The sequence below is a fragment of the Python bivittatus genome, unplaced genomic scaffold, assembly GCF_059951505.1.
Source record: "Python bivittatus isolate LINGU-HERP-01145 unplaced genomic scaffold, Pbiv_v1 ctg000700_np1212, whole genome shotgun sequence".
NCBI lineage: Eukaryota > Metazoa > Chordata > Lepidosauria > Squamata > Pythonidae > Python > Python bivittatus.
In genome coordinates, this window is record NW_028277098.1 from 1,363,579 (window position 1) to 1,379,194 (window position 15,616).

The following is a 15,616-nucleotide window of genomic DNA, read 5'->3' on the forward strand; positions in this document are numbered from 1 at the left end:
TTTCATACTCTTGTAACAATAATTATATTATTACATAGCACAGTAATATTTACACAAGATAGTTTCACTGCTTCACATGTGAAATGTATACATTACATGAGGCTTTAGCATTTATATATATGCATTTGCATTTATGTCCATGATGACCAAGATTCTCAAAACTATGTTTTCTACAAGGAGTAGCTGAGCAGATGGACTGGGCTGTAAGCAATGAACATCAATGGAATCAGGTATAATTCCTAGTTAAGTTTACCTGTTTGTTTTCCTCCAGTTCAATGTATACGTATCTCTCCAGGTGTCCTAGTTGTAGCAATAATTGAATTTTTGGAAGAAATCTAATACAGTATTGTAATACTAATTGTTTATGTTCAACTATCTTGGCTGTAGATTATAACTGAAGAAAGAAAGCAGGATATTGATGTAACAACAAACATAAGAATTCTTTTTTGAAATCCCATGGGATGATGTAATCTTTTCTACTGGACATTCTAGGGTGCAACATGTAGCATAAGGAAATCTTTCTCCACTGCAAAACCTTGAATCCAAAGTCCTGTAGTCACAGAGAATGTATCAGTCTGCATCTCCAGATTGCTGCATCTCCAGATTGCTGCTTTCTTTGTGGATAGAGAAGGTTGGCTCTCCTTTTTGCAGCAATGACATTGGCTATGAAAGAGCAATCATGTCTCCTCCCCTTCCAATATCTCTGTATTTTTCCTGTGCCTAGATACCACTGCATATATGGAACTCTCTGGAGCTGAAGAGAACAATGTAATTTCTCCTCCTTCATGTCTTCCCTGCAGGTGGAAGACAAGCACTCTCTTTCTGTGTGCAAGGGCAAATGGGACGTTCGGCTTAAAGAGGAGGCGGCTCTGACCCCTCCCTCTCCATAACCAGATGCTCTGAAGAGGAGGAGATTTCAGGGGAGAAATCCCCATGACTCCTTTTTCAGGCATGGGCTTCAGACATAAGTTCATTCTTCAAAATCCATATTCTATGGCAGGAAAATTAATGGGGAGAAAGTGCATAGTATTTAATAATATGGGGTATTTATGTTATCATTATTAATATTCTTCCCTGCATTTTAAAGGTCATTTGGTGCACTATTAAAGATACAAGGCTATTTTTGGTTGCTTTGTATATTTAAATGAATTCTGAGTTTGCTTTGCTTGATTATAATCCATTCATACATGTATCATACACTTCTTAATTAAAATATAATCTTGGGAATTGAAAATGGTGATTCTCCGTAACCAATTTAGCATGGCTCACCTGATTTTGGGTGTGGGTAAAGGACCTACCTCCTAGTGCCATTGCACCAAGAGAAAAGGGAACTGCTGCCAGTGGTGCAGAAAGAGGTCTCCCTGTGTAGAGAGTACGGAAGATGACCATGACAGAGATATGCAGAAACCATTACCTAGATAAAAGGGCTGTAGCATTTATTAAGTGCAAAATAATGAATGCATTCATTAGTTGGTCATATATGATTATTTAAAGCATAAACATTGATAATTTCAGCATGAAAAGTTGCATAATAACTAGGTTAAATTGTTAGTAAATTTGTCTGGACTTAGAACTTTTTGAAATGTGCATCAAAATGTCTTTAAAAGAAGTTTTTAGAGTTAATGTTTCCTTATATAAATGTTTATATACTTTTATTTATGAGTGGAGGCAAAGCAAATTTGGTATTTCACACTGCAATAATTCTGTTCTGCTATACCTAACATTATATAAAATGTAGAGATCAATTGTCCATTAATCTTGTTTATATTCTTAATTATAAATCTATATGGATTTATACATTTATAGAACTCAAAAGGGTAAATAAGAAAGCAGTAAATAACTGGATATCTTTGTGTATAAGAGAAAAGTTTGCAGGGTGCTGTCCAAGGGATTCAGCTTGAGTGATAGCTATTTTCCAAGAGCATCAATTGGTATTTAGATCCCATATCTGGAATCTGTAGCTAAGAGAATTCACTGGTGAAAAGGATATGCTTTAGCCTAGCAACAGTTGTTAGGTGAACTATAATCCAGTTACTGTAATTGGAGGAGAAGTTGCTGTCAGTTCATTGTGACACATAACCTGACAATGAAGATGCTATCTAAGTACACAGAAGAATCTTCACAGTATTGGGGCACCACAACAGCAGATCTAATACCTCTATAGTAGCTGAGTAGGCCTTGAAGTTGTGCTACAAATCAGAAATAATGCCTAATGAGAAGAATCAGACTGAGATTTCAACCCTTGGTAAATTAGCTGCTCATGTCCCTGATTTCATTGTGTATGGAGATTTCTCTCAGGAAGTGCCTTTCATTGAAAGCTTTGATGGTGTTCTGCTCTTTGTGGACATTTCAGGTAAGCAAGGGAGATCAGGGTGCCACTGAGGGAGGAGGACAGATTTCAGAGACTTTTTTTTTTTTTAATGGAAACTTAAAGTATTAAGTGAGCAGAAATAGCCCTACATCTTTGCTGCTCATCCTGAAAATAAAGCAAGATTTTAAAATATCCATATAAACACACATTAATCCTCAAGGGAATTACTGATTCTTCAAAATGTACATCTATTTAGCTATGATTTTTTCTTCCCTGGGCAAAAAAAAGCCTTACTTGGAGGATACAGTAATGCACAGTGCAGGAAACAATGCTCTACATGTTAACTGCCATCAAGGGGAAATTCTATGGAGATTTTCCTTTGTCAGCTGAAACCAATAGCTGCTTGTTTCTCTCCTCCAAGCCAAAACTTTCTTATGAAAGTCTAATGAGTCAACTCCTGCCTGTCCTTCCTTCCTTCAGCTCTAATCACAGTCTCAAACTGTTACACTGACAGCAATTGCTTATGATTTTCAAGGTTTCACAGCTCTGACAGAAAAGTTTAGCATGAACACCAGCTTGGATCGTGGTGCTGATGAATTAACACAGACCCTTAATCACTACGTGGGTGACATTGTTGAGGGTGAGTCTAGAACTATGTATGATCTGACCTTGAAGAATACCTATCTTAGAGTCTAACAGAGTATTTTCAAATTATCATTGTTTGAAAACAGGTATTTACTTTCTAGGAGAGAGAACAAAGCTGTGCACAGAAAACATGGGTATGAAGCAGGTGCACAGTTGTTACTTTGTTGTAGAGCTTCAGCTTCCGAAATGCCAAATTCTCCCACTGATCATATTGCAACATCTTGTTGTTGGAAGAATGTCTCAATTAGTTATACCACTGAATATTTATTAGACACAACTGTGTGTTTTGCCACACTGAAATGTGTACAGGAGATTCAGGGTTTCAAATGCAATGAATACACTAATGGAGTAAAAGCAAAAAGGATTAAGCAAAGCACTGCAAAGCTATAATTTACAGTATAATATAGACTGGGAATACCCACAGACAAGGCCGTGAAAAAAGACATGGCAACATTTGACAAAGAAATGTAAATAGAGGATAAAATCTCACTTCCCTATGATAGCTGGGAGCCCCTTGTCCCCAGATTATTCCAACTAGTGTAAAGCACCCTCCCTGGGCAGGCCTCTTCCTTCATCAGTTTCTGAAAACTTGTATAATATTCTGTGGCAATTACTCATCCTTCTAATTGTGCACATTTATTGTTTAGACTTCTTGCCTAGTAGTTATGAAATGTTTATGTGAGATAGTAACGGCTCATCTATTATGTTCTCCTCATTATCTGGCTACCCTTGGCAAAGCACTTTTAAAAGACACAAGCCTCTTGAATTCAACTATGTGAGAAAATGACCAACTAAGGTGTTGGGGTAGCAAAGAATAGAGGCCTGTGAACTTTTGAGAAGGCCCAAGCTTCACCTGGCCATACTTTGCACAAGCATGCAGAAGAGAAGCCATTGTGTACAGAAAAACACAGAGGAAAATGGGCTGCACCACTTAAACTTCCTCACGTTGGCAGAGTATTTTTTACACATTTAGAGTTGGCTTCCACAATAGCACTACAGCATGACATTTCTGATATGTTGCAACCCTTGTGCCTCTTCCCAACCTGCAAATTTGTGGCTTGCAAAAGATCTGAAACCAACCTGTGACTTGCGTGCACTTGTTTTAATTTGGCTGCAACTCCCTTTTGGCACACTGAATACTTTCTGGTATGGAAGACTTGAAAATGAGTAGGACAGAAGGAAAGCACTTCCAATTTATTATGTATGCAAAGGATATTTGTGATATTATTCTCTTTGCATTGGGAATAGCCAGACAGTTTGAAAATGGCAGGATCATCTGGATAAATCCTAACCAGAAACTTAAGAGTAACTCAGAATTCCCTAAACCTAACCTGGAGTTTCCCGTATTAGTAAAATGACAGCAGCTGTCATTATCTCTAACCAGCACAGACATCTGACAACTCATTCCAGTCTGTGCCATCCTTTGTGGCTCTTCCAACTTTTTTCAGACCACAGAGGTCTGACTTATTTCATAAAAGCAGAGCATAATATATTCCAACTATTCTTTTTAGTCTTTATGACAGTTGGATTGAACATTTGATTTAAATCAGCATTACTACATCATTATAATGCAACAGAATGTAAAAATTAATGGCAGTGCTGTACCTCCCTTTCACCTTTTTTAAACACAGGGAAATATAGTATATTAACACCATAATACAAAAGTGCTGTGGTTTTTTTTTAGTGATACTGTCCTTTATTATATCATTAATTATGTGAACTTTTAGAAATGATGAATGGTGCTGTTGTGCTACTTCCATCTTCCTTCAGAAAGAAGTCCCTCTGAGTTCAGTGGAATAAGCTCCACTGAGTCATGGAATGGCAGCCTATAAACACCTCCCATGAGCAGAAAGGGAGCTCTGGGGTTTAAAAAAATTTTTTTTTAACGATGTGGTTCTAAGGTAGCTCTCTTTCATTTTAGCCATAAAATACCCTAGTAATAACTAAAAGTTAAATTTATAAAATAAATTGGATCATAAAATGGCACTCAGCATAAGTGTCATAATGAATGTATGCTACATTTCAAATATTTCTGCCCCCATTGGCAGTTTCATGCCCAGTTGGGGTGAACATAGTGGGGATATGAAGTGCAGCACCCCTTGGATGTGTGGCAAGTCAACTGCAGTTCTGCTTGTACAATAAAAGAAAGATGACTGGGGGAATACCAGGACATCCTCTCTGGAAGCAGCTAATTGGAAGAACCATTTTTCTCATAATTTTTTCTCTGTCATGCAGTAAAAGATCTTCTGTAAATCTTTCTTTTTCTTTCATGTATAGAAGTACTGGTGTTTGGAGGTGATGTCCTGAAATTTGCAGGTATGAATTGTGAAAAATAAAATTGGAGTGACTTTATTATCTTTACGTACACATTGAACGACTGAATTATTATCTTTTCTTTTATTGTGTTAGTATAAATCTTGATAGATCATTTCAATGCAATGATATTTATATAATATACTTACATTTTTACCATTCTCTATCTTAGAGTATTGGATATAAAATTATGAAAAAGAGGAAAAAAGGTGGATATTGTTATTGATATTAGTTACAATTTAGGATATCAGTGTTATGATTATTTGGTTTTTTCATTCAAAGTTAAGTATAACACTGGAAAATAAGAGCATACTGCACATCGGGGTATTTGTTACATAATAAAGGTTTTGGTCTTAGGCTAAATTACTTGATAATTGAAATCTCCACTGTATTGTTACTTGGTACATATCTGTGAGCGTGTGTGTGCTTATACATGTTAATAGAAGGAAAAAATAGATGAACAAGACAAGTTTAACAAATTTAAAATAAGAAAAAAGAGGAAAAAAGGTGGATAAAGGTGGAAAAAATAAAAATTTGAAAAAAGGAAAAAAGCTACTAAGTTTCTGACTTCCCCCTTTTTATACATCTGCTGATTTGCAATATTTATAAGCATTTAGGCCTCCTTAAAAGCCAAACTATAGGTGATTATATTTACTGTGCTGTATATATATGCATTCTTGCTTAAATTTAGTTAAAATTCTATTGTGTGTTTATACTGCTAGTTTTGCCATTGTTGCGTATTCTCCAAGTTTAAGTTCCCAGTCAGATATTGTCAAATTGTATCTTTCTTCCAATATTGAGCAAAATTTATTCCTGCTGCTACTGTATAAGCATATTTCTCATTAAATTATGTTTCTTGTTGATTTTTTTCCAGAGATTATTCCTAGTAAGAAAAATTATGGTTTCATTTCAAATTTAAATTCCAACATTTTCTGCATTATACTATGTATGTCTTACCAGTATTTTTGGTTTTTTTTTACATGTCTACCACATGTGATAAAACATTCCTATAAATTTTTGTGGCAGACTTGGATGAAATTTGCTGACAAATAGGTGGAAGAGGTTTTTGGGTGTTTGATGCTGTGTGTGTGTTTTATCTCTGTGTGCTATGTTTTAAAAGAGGAGTTGATGTTTCCTTTTTTTATTTCTTAGGTGAATTAAAAAGAATTTCCAAACAAAATTGCGTAATTTGAGAAAATCAAGTGTGCAAAGTTTTAGGTGAATAGAGCCATATTTTCTTGTGTAACAGCAGCCTTTTACCACTTGAAATTTCCCCTCAAATTGGATGTGCTTATCCTCTTATGTATTTTTGTGGATAATGGCAAGATTACATGTTGCAGACATTTTCCCATTGTTTAAAAGAATCCATAATATTTGAAAAGGCAGGTACAAGTGAGAAGCAAAATTCTGATGTATTTGGAGTTATCCACTTTTTAAATCTCTTTTGTTCTTGTCTATTTGGATGTTTGGTAGTTTGCTTTTGCAATTTATATAAAAATGGCACAAATTATAGAGGTAAGATCTGCAAAATTTCAGGAAGGATACTGATGCTATGGAATTATGATAAATAATAAAAGTTAAGGGTTTCTCATTTTCAGTTGGTACTAAAGTAACAGGCAGTGGGTAGGATAAGAGTGGGTGACAGATGGCATCTAGTAGAAATGGCAGCATTTTAGTTTAGTTTAGTTTAATTTAGTTTCCAAACACTCAGTCCACTGTTTTCTAAGTAGGGCAGCTGTTTAATCAAGAACTCCCAATTATTTAACAGAGTTGCACACAGGTCCTTCAGCCCCTTTGGCATGGAACTCTCAGAGGGCTACTTGATCCTATTATAGGTAGTCCTCAGTTAACAACCACTTGTTGAGCAACAGTTTGAAGATACAATGACACTGAACAAGGTACTTTTGACCAGTCCTTAAAGTTCCAGCAGTCCCAGCACCCTTGCGGTCATGTGATCACAATCTGGGCACTTGGCAACCGGCTCATGCTTACGACAGTTGCAGCATCCTGCAGCCATATGTTTGCCATTTGTGACCTTCCCTGCTGGCTTCCCACAAGCAGAATCAATGGGAAAACTGGCAGGGAAGGTCACAAGTTGCTCAGGTAAGTTTTACCCACTGCAGCAGCCATCCCCAGCCCCGCTGTGCTTACGCTGTGCCAGCCCCCCACACCCTCCCACACCCTGCAGCAACCACCCCAAGCCCCGCAACCACCCCAAGCCCCGCTGTTCTTGTGCCATGTCAGACCCTTGCACACCCTCCTTTACCCTGCAGCAGCTACCCCAAGCCTCACCACTCTCATGCTGTGCCATACTGGCCCCTCACATACCCTCCTGCACCCAGCAGCAGCCACTTACCTGCCCACCAGTCTGTTTGTGAGCTGCCTGAGACTTGCAACTTCCTGCCAGCTTCCCTACTAACTTTGCTTGTTGGAAGCTGGCAGGAGTTGCAAGGAGGTCCTTGCTTAACAACCTGCGATCCTTACTTAATGATGGCAACGGTGAATGCTGAGATTGCCATTGGTAAGTGATATGGTCATGTGACGTTGCCCTTTACGACTGCATCACTTAGTGACGGAAATTCCAGTCCCAATTACCTTCATTAACCGAGGACTACCTATAGTACTTTTGACATGTTGGTAAATGGTAATCCTGCCAAGTTGATTGTTGGAAATAGGGGGGTAGGTTGCTGCCACATTGGTAAATATGGATTGAGGGAGCCATCAGGAATGGCCCCCTTGAATCAGTACAGCCAGATCTTACTCAACAGGTTGGATAGTATTTGGCTCAGTATGCCTCCATCTGTCTAAAGCTGGAGCATAGGAACTCTGTGTTAGCCAAATATAATATTATCTGTAATATCAGCCCATTATAATTCAGTTTATTTTAGGCTGTTTCTTCACTAGTGATTTATAGTATCATCCAACCAATGTACTGATATAGTAGTAAGGAGGACAGGATTTATACAGCCTTAGCAGTACCTAGGAGACTTTAGAAGATACTATAAATTACAAGTGAGGAAATGACCCTAATTGTATAAGGTAATATCCTATTTTTACTAAAAACAGTATTTTTAAAAATGCTTATGAAATTGCTGCAATTGCAAGTGTCTTCATAACTTGCAAGAGTCTCTGAATCTTTCCACTGCATTTCTGAGTCGAGAATTATCTTGGATCCCCAGCTAATTGGCACAGTGTGTTTTCTATAGTAATCTTGATCCAGCAGAAGGGTACCACTTTTTTAAATTAAAAAATGGTAGATTATATACTGTAGGTGCTTCAAGAAATGGCAGCTATGCTGGCTGGGGAATTCTTTGCCAAGTTTGAAAAACACTGATATAAATTAACTTAAATAATCGGCTTTCCTAATTTAAATAACATACTGACAGAGAAAAAGGAAGCTAACATAATCATGAAAATTAACATATGAAGTTTTTAAAAAAATAAAACATTGAAATTACAATAACATAAAGTAAAGCATTAGTAAAGCTTTACTAGCTAAGCTCAGACACAGTACAGTAGTATATAACTTCCCCTCTTCTGAAATGTGCAGACAGAATCCAGTTAATAGTTTTTTAGCAGTGCTGGGGAATTCTGGGAATTAAAGTTCACACATCTTAAAGTTCCCAAGGTTGAGAAACACTGATATGGAAGATCATTGTGTTATTCCAGGAACAAGTAGTCGTGCAATGATGCTCATTTTTTATAATTCTGTTAAACAACTGAAAATACAATCTTGAAAATACAACAAGCTCAATGATTTGTTCTCTTCTTTCCAGGCGATGCACTGTTGGTGCTCTGGAAGGTGGAGCGTTGCCATTTAAATGACATCATCACTCTGGCACTGAAGTGTAGTTTCAGCATCCAACAAGAGTATGGTGTTCGTGATACTGAAGTGGGACTCGAGCTACGAGTGAAGATAGGTACCACTCCCTTGCTCTAGAACAAAGTGTTGAGCCTATTTCTTATAAAAAGGCTGTAATATAACATGTGTGTTAACTTCATCCTGTGCTGAGAGAAACAGAAGCAAAATGAAAGCAAATGGTGGCTATAGCTAATAAATAACCTCTATTAAATTTCTATTCCTGTTCGACAACACTTAGGGTCAAAGGTAAAAAATAATGGAACCATAATTTTAAAAATGAAGCAAAGATCAGTCAAAGAACCCATTATCTTTTATCAGCAAAGAGAAAAGTTCATTAGTAAAAGTATTTCTGGATACTTATGGACTGTGAATTTATTTCACCTCCAAGCAATTATCTCACTTGCAATTCCCCTTCCCCCCATTTTATTTCAGTATGCTGTAATTAGCTTCTCTAATAAAGAAGTTGAATCTTTTCTCAGGACTCTCTGCAGGTCACATCTCAAAAGTTGTCATTGGTGACAACAGGCAACAACATTTTGTGGTAACTGGCCGGGCAGTGGATGAAGTACGGTTGGCCCAAAACTTAGCTAAAGCAAGTGAAATTATCCTGTCCCCCAACTGCTGGGAGCTCTGTGACAGGAACTTAATTGAGGTAGAGAGAATTAAAAATGAACGAGCTGTCAAGGTTGGTACCTTCTTGTGTAATAGCCCACTCTGCTTACTGTGATATTGTTTTGTTTCTAGGGAAAATCAAAGGAATGTGATTGATTTTAAACACTGTTCATGACATGATAGTTTTCACATAAAGGGTTGGAATGAGGTCAGTTCATCTGTATTAGCATGTTTGTGTTATTTTTTAAGGGTACTAGAAAAATGTAAGGTTTTTTTCCCCTCTCTTTAAGACCAAAACCGAAAGTATGCCTTACTTTGATTAACCTTGCACATTCATCTTTCTTTTCTAAACAAATGTTCAGTGGGAATGGTGGTAACTCAGGACACTGTAGCAGGCATTGTATGGGAAATAAAGCCTACTACATTCAAACCTGAATGTAGTATAGAACTGAACTGCTTTTTCAAGGAACTGGGCTGGCCTGAATCAGTATCCTCATGTATCCTCATGTATGGACAAAATTCACACTAAGCCCAATGTTTGTCTTTAACTATGGTTTATTGGAAAGCCATACATTGTAATTGCAAACTGGCTTAGATTCACGCTTCAAGCTGAACTAAAACCAAGATTATGATTTAGTGCACTATGTGAACCAAGCCATTGATATATACAACTTGTCTTCTTGCATAAGAGAGGCAAATCATTTCTTATACAAAGTGCAGTCAAGAGAAAAGTTGCAGTATGTAAATTCAGTCAAGATAAACATTTTTTCATAATCAAGATAACCTATACAGGTAGTCCTCGAGTTACAACCATTTGGCAACCATTCGGGGTTACAACAGTGCTGAACTAAGGGACTTACAACCGGCCCTCAAAGTTATGGCTGTTGTAGTACTATGATGGAATGGAATTATGAAGGCCAGGCTCAGGGAGAAAAACATTTTCTTAGCTCGCCGGAGGAGCGTGGGAGATACAAGAGGATGAGACTGGCACCTCCCTGAGGAATTCACAATGTTGTGGCTGGCTGGCTGACTTGGGAACTGGGGTTTCAGTCTGGGAAGATTCTCGCTAGAGGTTGTAGCTAATAAACATAGCTGAACTGAATTTGCATTGTCTCTTGGAGTTCCTTGGGCTAGGCCTGACAAGTACCCCTGTAATCACATGAACAGAATTTGGGTGCTTGGCACCATCTCGCACTTACGACCAGTTGCAGTGTCATGTGGTCACATGATTGTCATTTGCGCTCTTCCCTGCTGGCTTCCCACAAGCAAAGTCAGTGGGGAAGCCCCCAGGGAAGGTTGCAAGTTGCTTGGGTAAGTCTCACCCCCCACGGCCTTTCTTTGTTTGCATCATGCCCTCCTTCCCCCCTTCACTCACATCCACCCTGCACCCTCTTTCCCTGGCCTCCCTGCACTTGCACGCACTGCAGCACCCTCCTCCCCCAACTCACACGCAGCCTGTACAGGGCCTCCCAGGCCTCCCCCACCCCCTTGCAGCACCCCCACACTCCTTACCTGGGACTCCCTCCACTTCCTGTTTAGCAACCCCTGCATCTTGGGTTACAACAACAACTGGGACTGCCTGGATAGCCATTGCTAAGCGATGCAGTCCCAACTGAAATCGTAACTTGAGGACTACCTTTATGTAGTACACATTAATACACTATAAAATCCTTCCTTTAATAATTATTAGCAGAGAATGGATTGACCAGTGACCTACCTCAATTGAAGAGGATGTTAGCGGTGGGGTTTGGGGAAAATGTTACTATCAGTAGTGGGGAGCTTTTACAATGGCTGTGCTGAGATGACACAAAGATGGATTCTGCCACTGATTGTGGTTATTTTTGTTTCAAAGTGATTATTGATGGTTTTATACGTGTGTATAATGATTTGGAGGGGAGGGGTTGTGCCTTTGAGTCAGTGTTGACTCCTGGCAACTGCCCGGACTTGTCCCTGCAGTTTTCTTGGCAAGGCTTTTTGGAAGTGGTTTGCCATTGTCTACTTCCCAGGGCTGAGAGAGAGGGACTGGCCCAAGGTCACCCAGCTGGCTTTGGGGCTATGGCAGGACTAGAACTCAGGGTCTCCTGGCTTCTAGCCTGATCAGCTTGGCTCTCATACTAGTTTTTAACATGTTTTTACTGCATTGTTGTTTTTTATCTGCTGTGAGCTGCCCAGAATCCCTCAGGTGAGATGGGTGGCCATACAAATTGAATAATAAATAAATAAAAATCAGCATCAGTGGCAGTATAAACAGAGCCTGATTAGGATACTGACTTGTCCCTCCACACATAAGAAAAACAAAAATACACAGAGTTCTATGGATTTCATGTTATTGGCAAAACCTTATCTTTGAAGGATTCTTAAGGATGGTTCATGTACTGGATGACTGGAGGAGGCCTTCAGAAAGGAAACAGAACTACAGAATAGTCAGTCTGACATTAGTACCAGGGAATATTTTAGAGCAGTTCATAAAACAATGGTATGATTATTAGAAATTAGCATAGATTTGTTAAGAACAAGTTTTGTCATGTGAATTTTATTTCGTTTTTTGACTGAAGAGGTTCCTTAGTGGATTGTGGGCATAAAATAGCAACTTCAGTAAGGTAATTGACAAAGTGTCAAATGACAACATGTGATACTCTGATTACATACTGTACACACATATATACCCAGCATGTTATTCTCTTTCGCATGAGCAACACTACAGTATGCAAAATGAAGTAACTGCAAAGTGAAATTATGTAAGAGAAATTGGAGGCAGGAAACTAGAGAAAATAAAAAGAAGTACAGCAGAATCTAGTTTACACCACCACCATACCTTTTCATACTGGTCTGTCCTTGCAAACCATCCCTGCTTCTACTATATTCATTCTTTGGTTTTCTTTTGTTCTTTAAACTTCTCAGATGTCTCTTTCTCAGGATCTCACCATTCACAACCTTCTTGGTTACCTCCTCCCTTTAAATTCATCTACTCTTTCTTCATGTGTTTGTTTTGTGATTCAGTCCTCATTTATTCTCTCTACAAACTTCATTTGTACTTGTCACTCACACTTATATTCAATCCATATTCCAGAACCAATTTATTCTTGACCCTATGTACTCTTTGTACCACGCACACTCTTAAGTAACATATTCTGCATTCTCCTTACTTTTACTTACTTACTTACTCCTAACATTCCCAATTTCTTCCATATTTGACAAACATTCATTCCTCACAAAAGACAATATAATTGTGATGGAATGGAATTATGAAGGCCAGACTCAGGGAGAAAAACGTTTTCTTTCATCTCCTGAGGCGCGAGGGAAAGATAAGAGGATGAGACTGGCACCTCCCTGAGGAATTCACAGTGTTGTGGCTGGCATTACTTGGGAGCTGGGGTTTCAGTCTGGGAAGATTGATGTCAGGCCTAGCCCAAGGAACTCCAAGAGACCATGTAAATTCAGTCCAGCAATGTTTATTAGCTACAACCTCTAGCAAGAATCTTCCCAGACTGAAAACCCCAGCTCCCAAGTAATGCCAGCCACAACATTGTGAATTCCTCAGGGAGGTGCCAGTCTCATCCTCTTATCTTTCCCTCATGCCTCAGGAGATGAAAGAAAACGTTTTTCTCCCTGAGTCTGGCCTTCATAATTCCATTCCATCATAATAATGCCCACCACCTTTCTGCCTGCATTTGTAAATATTAACATTTCTCTATTCATTTTTCCATGTTTAGTAATTTTTAACATACACAAATTAATCTATTTGCTCAATTTTTGTCATTTATGTATAGTTTGCAATCATTCACTCTATTTTCGTTTGCAAAGACAACTACTTTGGACTTTAGTAAATCAATTTTCAGACCCCTTGCTTTATCATACAGCCTATCTAACTTTTACTGCAAATCATTTGGACTCTCGGGCAACAACAAGGCATTACCTGCGTAAAAAAGTACAAGTATATTTATGTCCCCAACCCGTTCCTAATATCATCACTAGCATTCCTTTTTCATTTATTCATAAATACAGTAAATAACCAGTGATATACATCTTGTCTTACTCCCTGTCATATTCAGTTCTTCCACAGTTAGACCAGTACCATCTGATATCACTTCTAGCCATTACAAGAACAAGGGACTGATGGAAACTGGGCCTCCCGCCCGAAAGAGATAGCAAACTGTCTGTTAGGGCAGCTGAAAGAAAGGTGCAAAAAGACTTAAATATTGATACTATAAATAAGCTTTGCTCCTGAAACAGCATAGTCACTGGAATTCTTTTCTTATGACCTTTTTTTCTTTTTTTAAATTTAACTTTCTTCAATAAAAAACAGTTATCAAAGGTGTAGTGGGGAGCAGCTGGCCCTTCAAAGAACATACCAGTCTTATGTGCCCAGAGGGAGTCACCTGACCCCTGAGAGCCAATAAAGAAAAGGTGGGGTATGATGTAATGGTATGTGGGAATGGCCTTGGGAGACAGGAGGAAGATCCACAGCCTAGACAACCATCATGCAAAAGGTATCTCAGCATGCAGGAACAGAAGGGGTGTTGGAAGTGCCCAAGAAGGGACCCCCTCTAGTCTTCTGGAAAGCAAAAGTAAAGGAGGGGAGAAATACTTTGAAACTTGCAAGATTGATGTCAGCCCTTCAAGGGAGTCCAGACAAGAAGCACAAACTATGGGTACTAACACTACCTTTATTGTGAGGTTACAGTAACAGAATCTTGCAAGTCTGAAAGTAGAAAGAGAAACCACAATCATATAGACCAATTTCCTTGTTGAATGTATAAGTTTTTTGCTACTATATTAGCTGATAGACTGAAGAAATGTGTTTCAGACATTATACACACTGACCAGACTGGTTTCATCTCAAAGAGAAATATAAAGGACAATAGTAGGTTCATAATCAATACAATAGAACATATAAATAAAAAGAAGTAGAAATCTGCAGTAACCTCCTTAGATGTGGAAAATGCCTTTGACAATTTGCAGCAGCAATTCATGCTGGCAGAACTGAATAAAATAAATCCTGGAAAGGAATTTCAAGCTTGAGTTAATAGTATATACCAATGGCAAAAAACAAAGATTATGGACAATGGAGCACTTTCTGCAGACTTTCAAATCAGTAAAGGAACAAGGCAAGGATGTCAACTCTCTCCTTTACGATTATCATCATGTTAGAAATACTGGCAGAATAAATCCAAGGTGATAACAGGTCTCAAAATCCATGGAGAGGAATATAAGCTTAAGTGTTATGTAGATGATGTAGTATTAACTATTACAGAACCACAGAAGTCAATTAAACAGCTAATGAGCATAATTCATAAATATGGAGACTATTCTGGATATAATATTAATGTTCAGAAAACAAAAATAATTACAAGATTTTTAATGCAAGAAGAAATTAATTTTCTGCAATAAGAATCTGGCTGCCACATAGCCCACTCAGTGAAATATCTTGGTTTGCACTTGACAGGAAACACTCAAAAAATATATCAAAATAATTATACTAAATGATGGCAAGAGATTAAAAAAGATCTTGAAATGTGGTAGAATCTAAAGCTATTTGGTCAGGATCATTTGCAATAATTAAAATAAATGTTTTACCCAAGATAAATTATCTATTTCAAATGGCACCAATTAGAATTTCTGAGGGAACTCTACAAGAATGCCAAGACACTGTCAGTAAATTCATATGGAATGGGAAAAGACAGAGTTAAACAAAAAATTCTACAAGATTCTAAAGAGAGAGGTGGCCTTGCCCTTCCAAATTTTACATTGTATTAAAAGCAAGCTGTCTGTTATGGAATACAGAGTGGATAAAGCCTCCAAATAGCAGAATGGCAATTCTGGAGGGAGGCAGTTTGGCCAATGGATTTCATATATACAGTACTTATGGTACA

General features: G+C 38.1%; 1 protein-coding gene across 1 annotated transcript in view; it reads left to right on the forward strand.

Moving 5' to 3' along the window:
* Positions 1-1,878: 1,878 nt before the first annotated feature.
* The window catches only part of ADCY10 (adenylate cyclase 10), a 94,793-nt gene continuing 81,055 nt past the window's right edge, over positions 1,879-15,616 (forward strand). Inside the window, exons 1-5 of the mRNA XM_088153430.1 lie at positions 1,879-2,353; positions 2,847-2,951; positions 5,234-5,272; positions 9,046-9,189; positions 9,611-9,816. Coding sequence (XP_088009556.1) covers positions 2,206-2,353; positions 2,847-2,951; positions 5,234-5,272; positions 9,046-9,189; positions 9,611-9,816 — 642 coding nt within the window. The 5' untranslated portion in view covers positions 1,879-2,205. The remainder of the gene's footprint in view (positions 2,354-2,846; positions 2,952-5,233; positions 5,273-9,045; positions 9,190-9,610; positions 9,817-15,616) is intronic.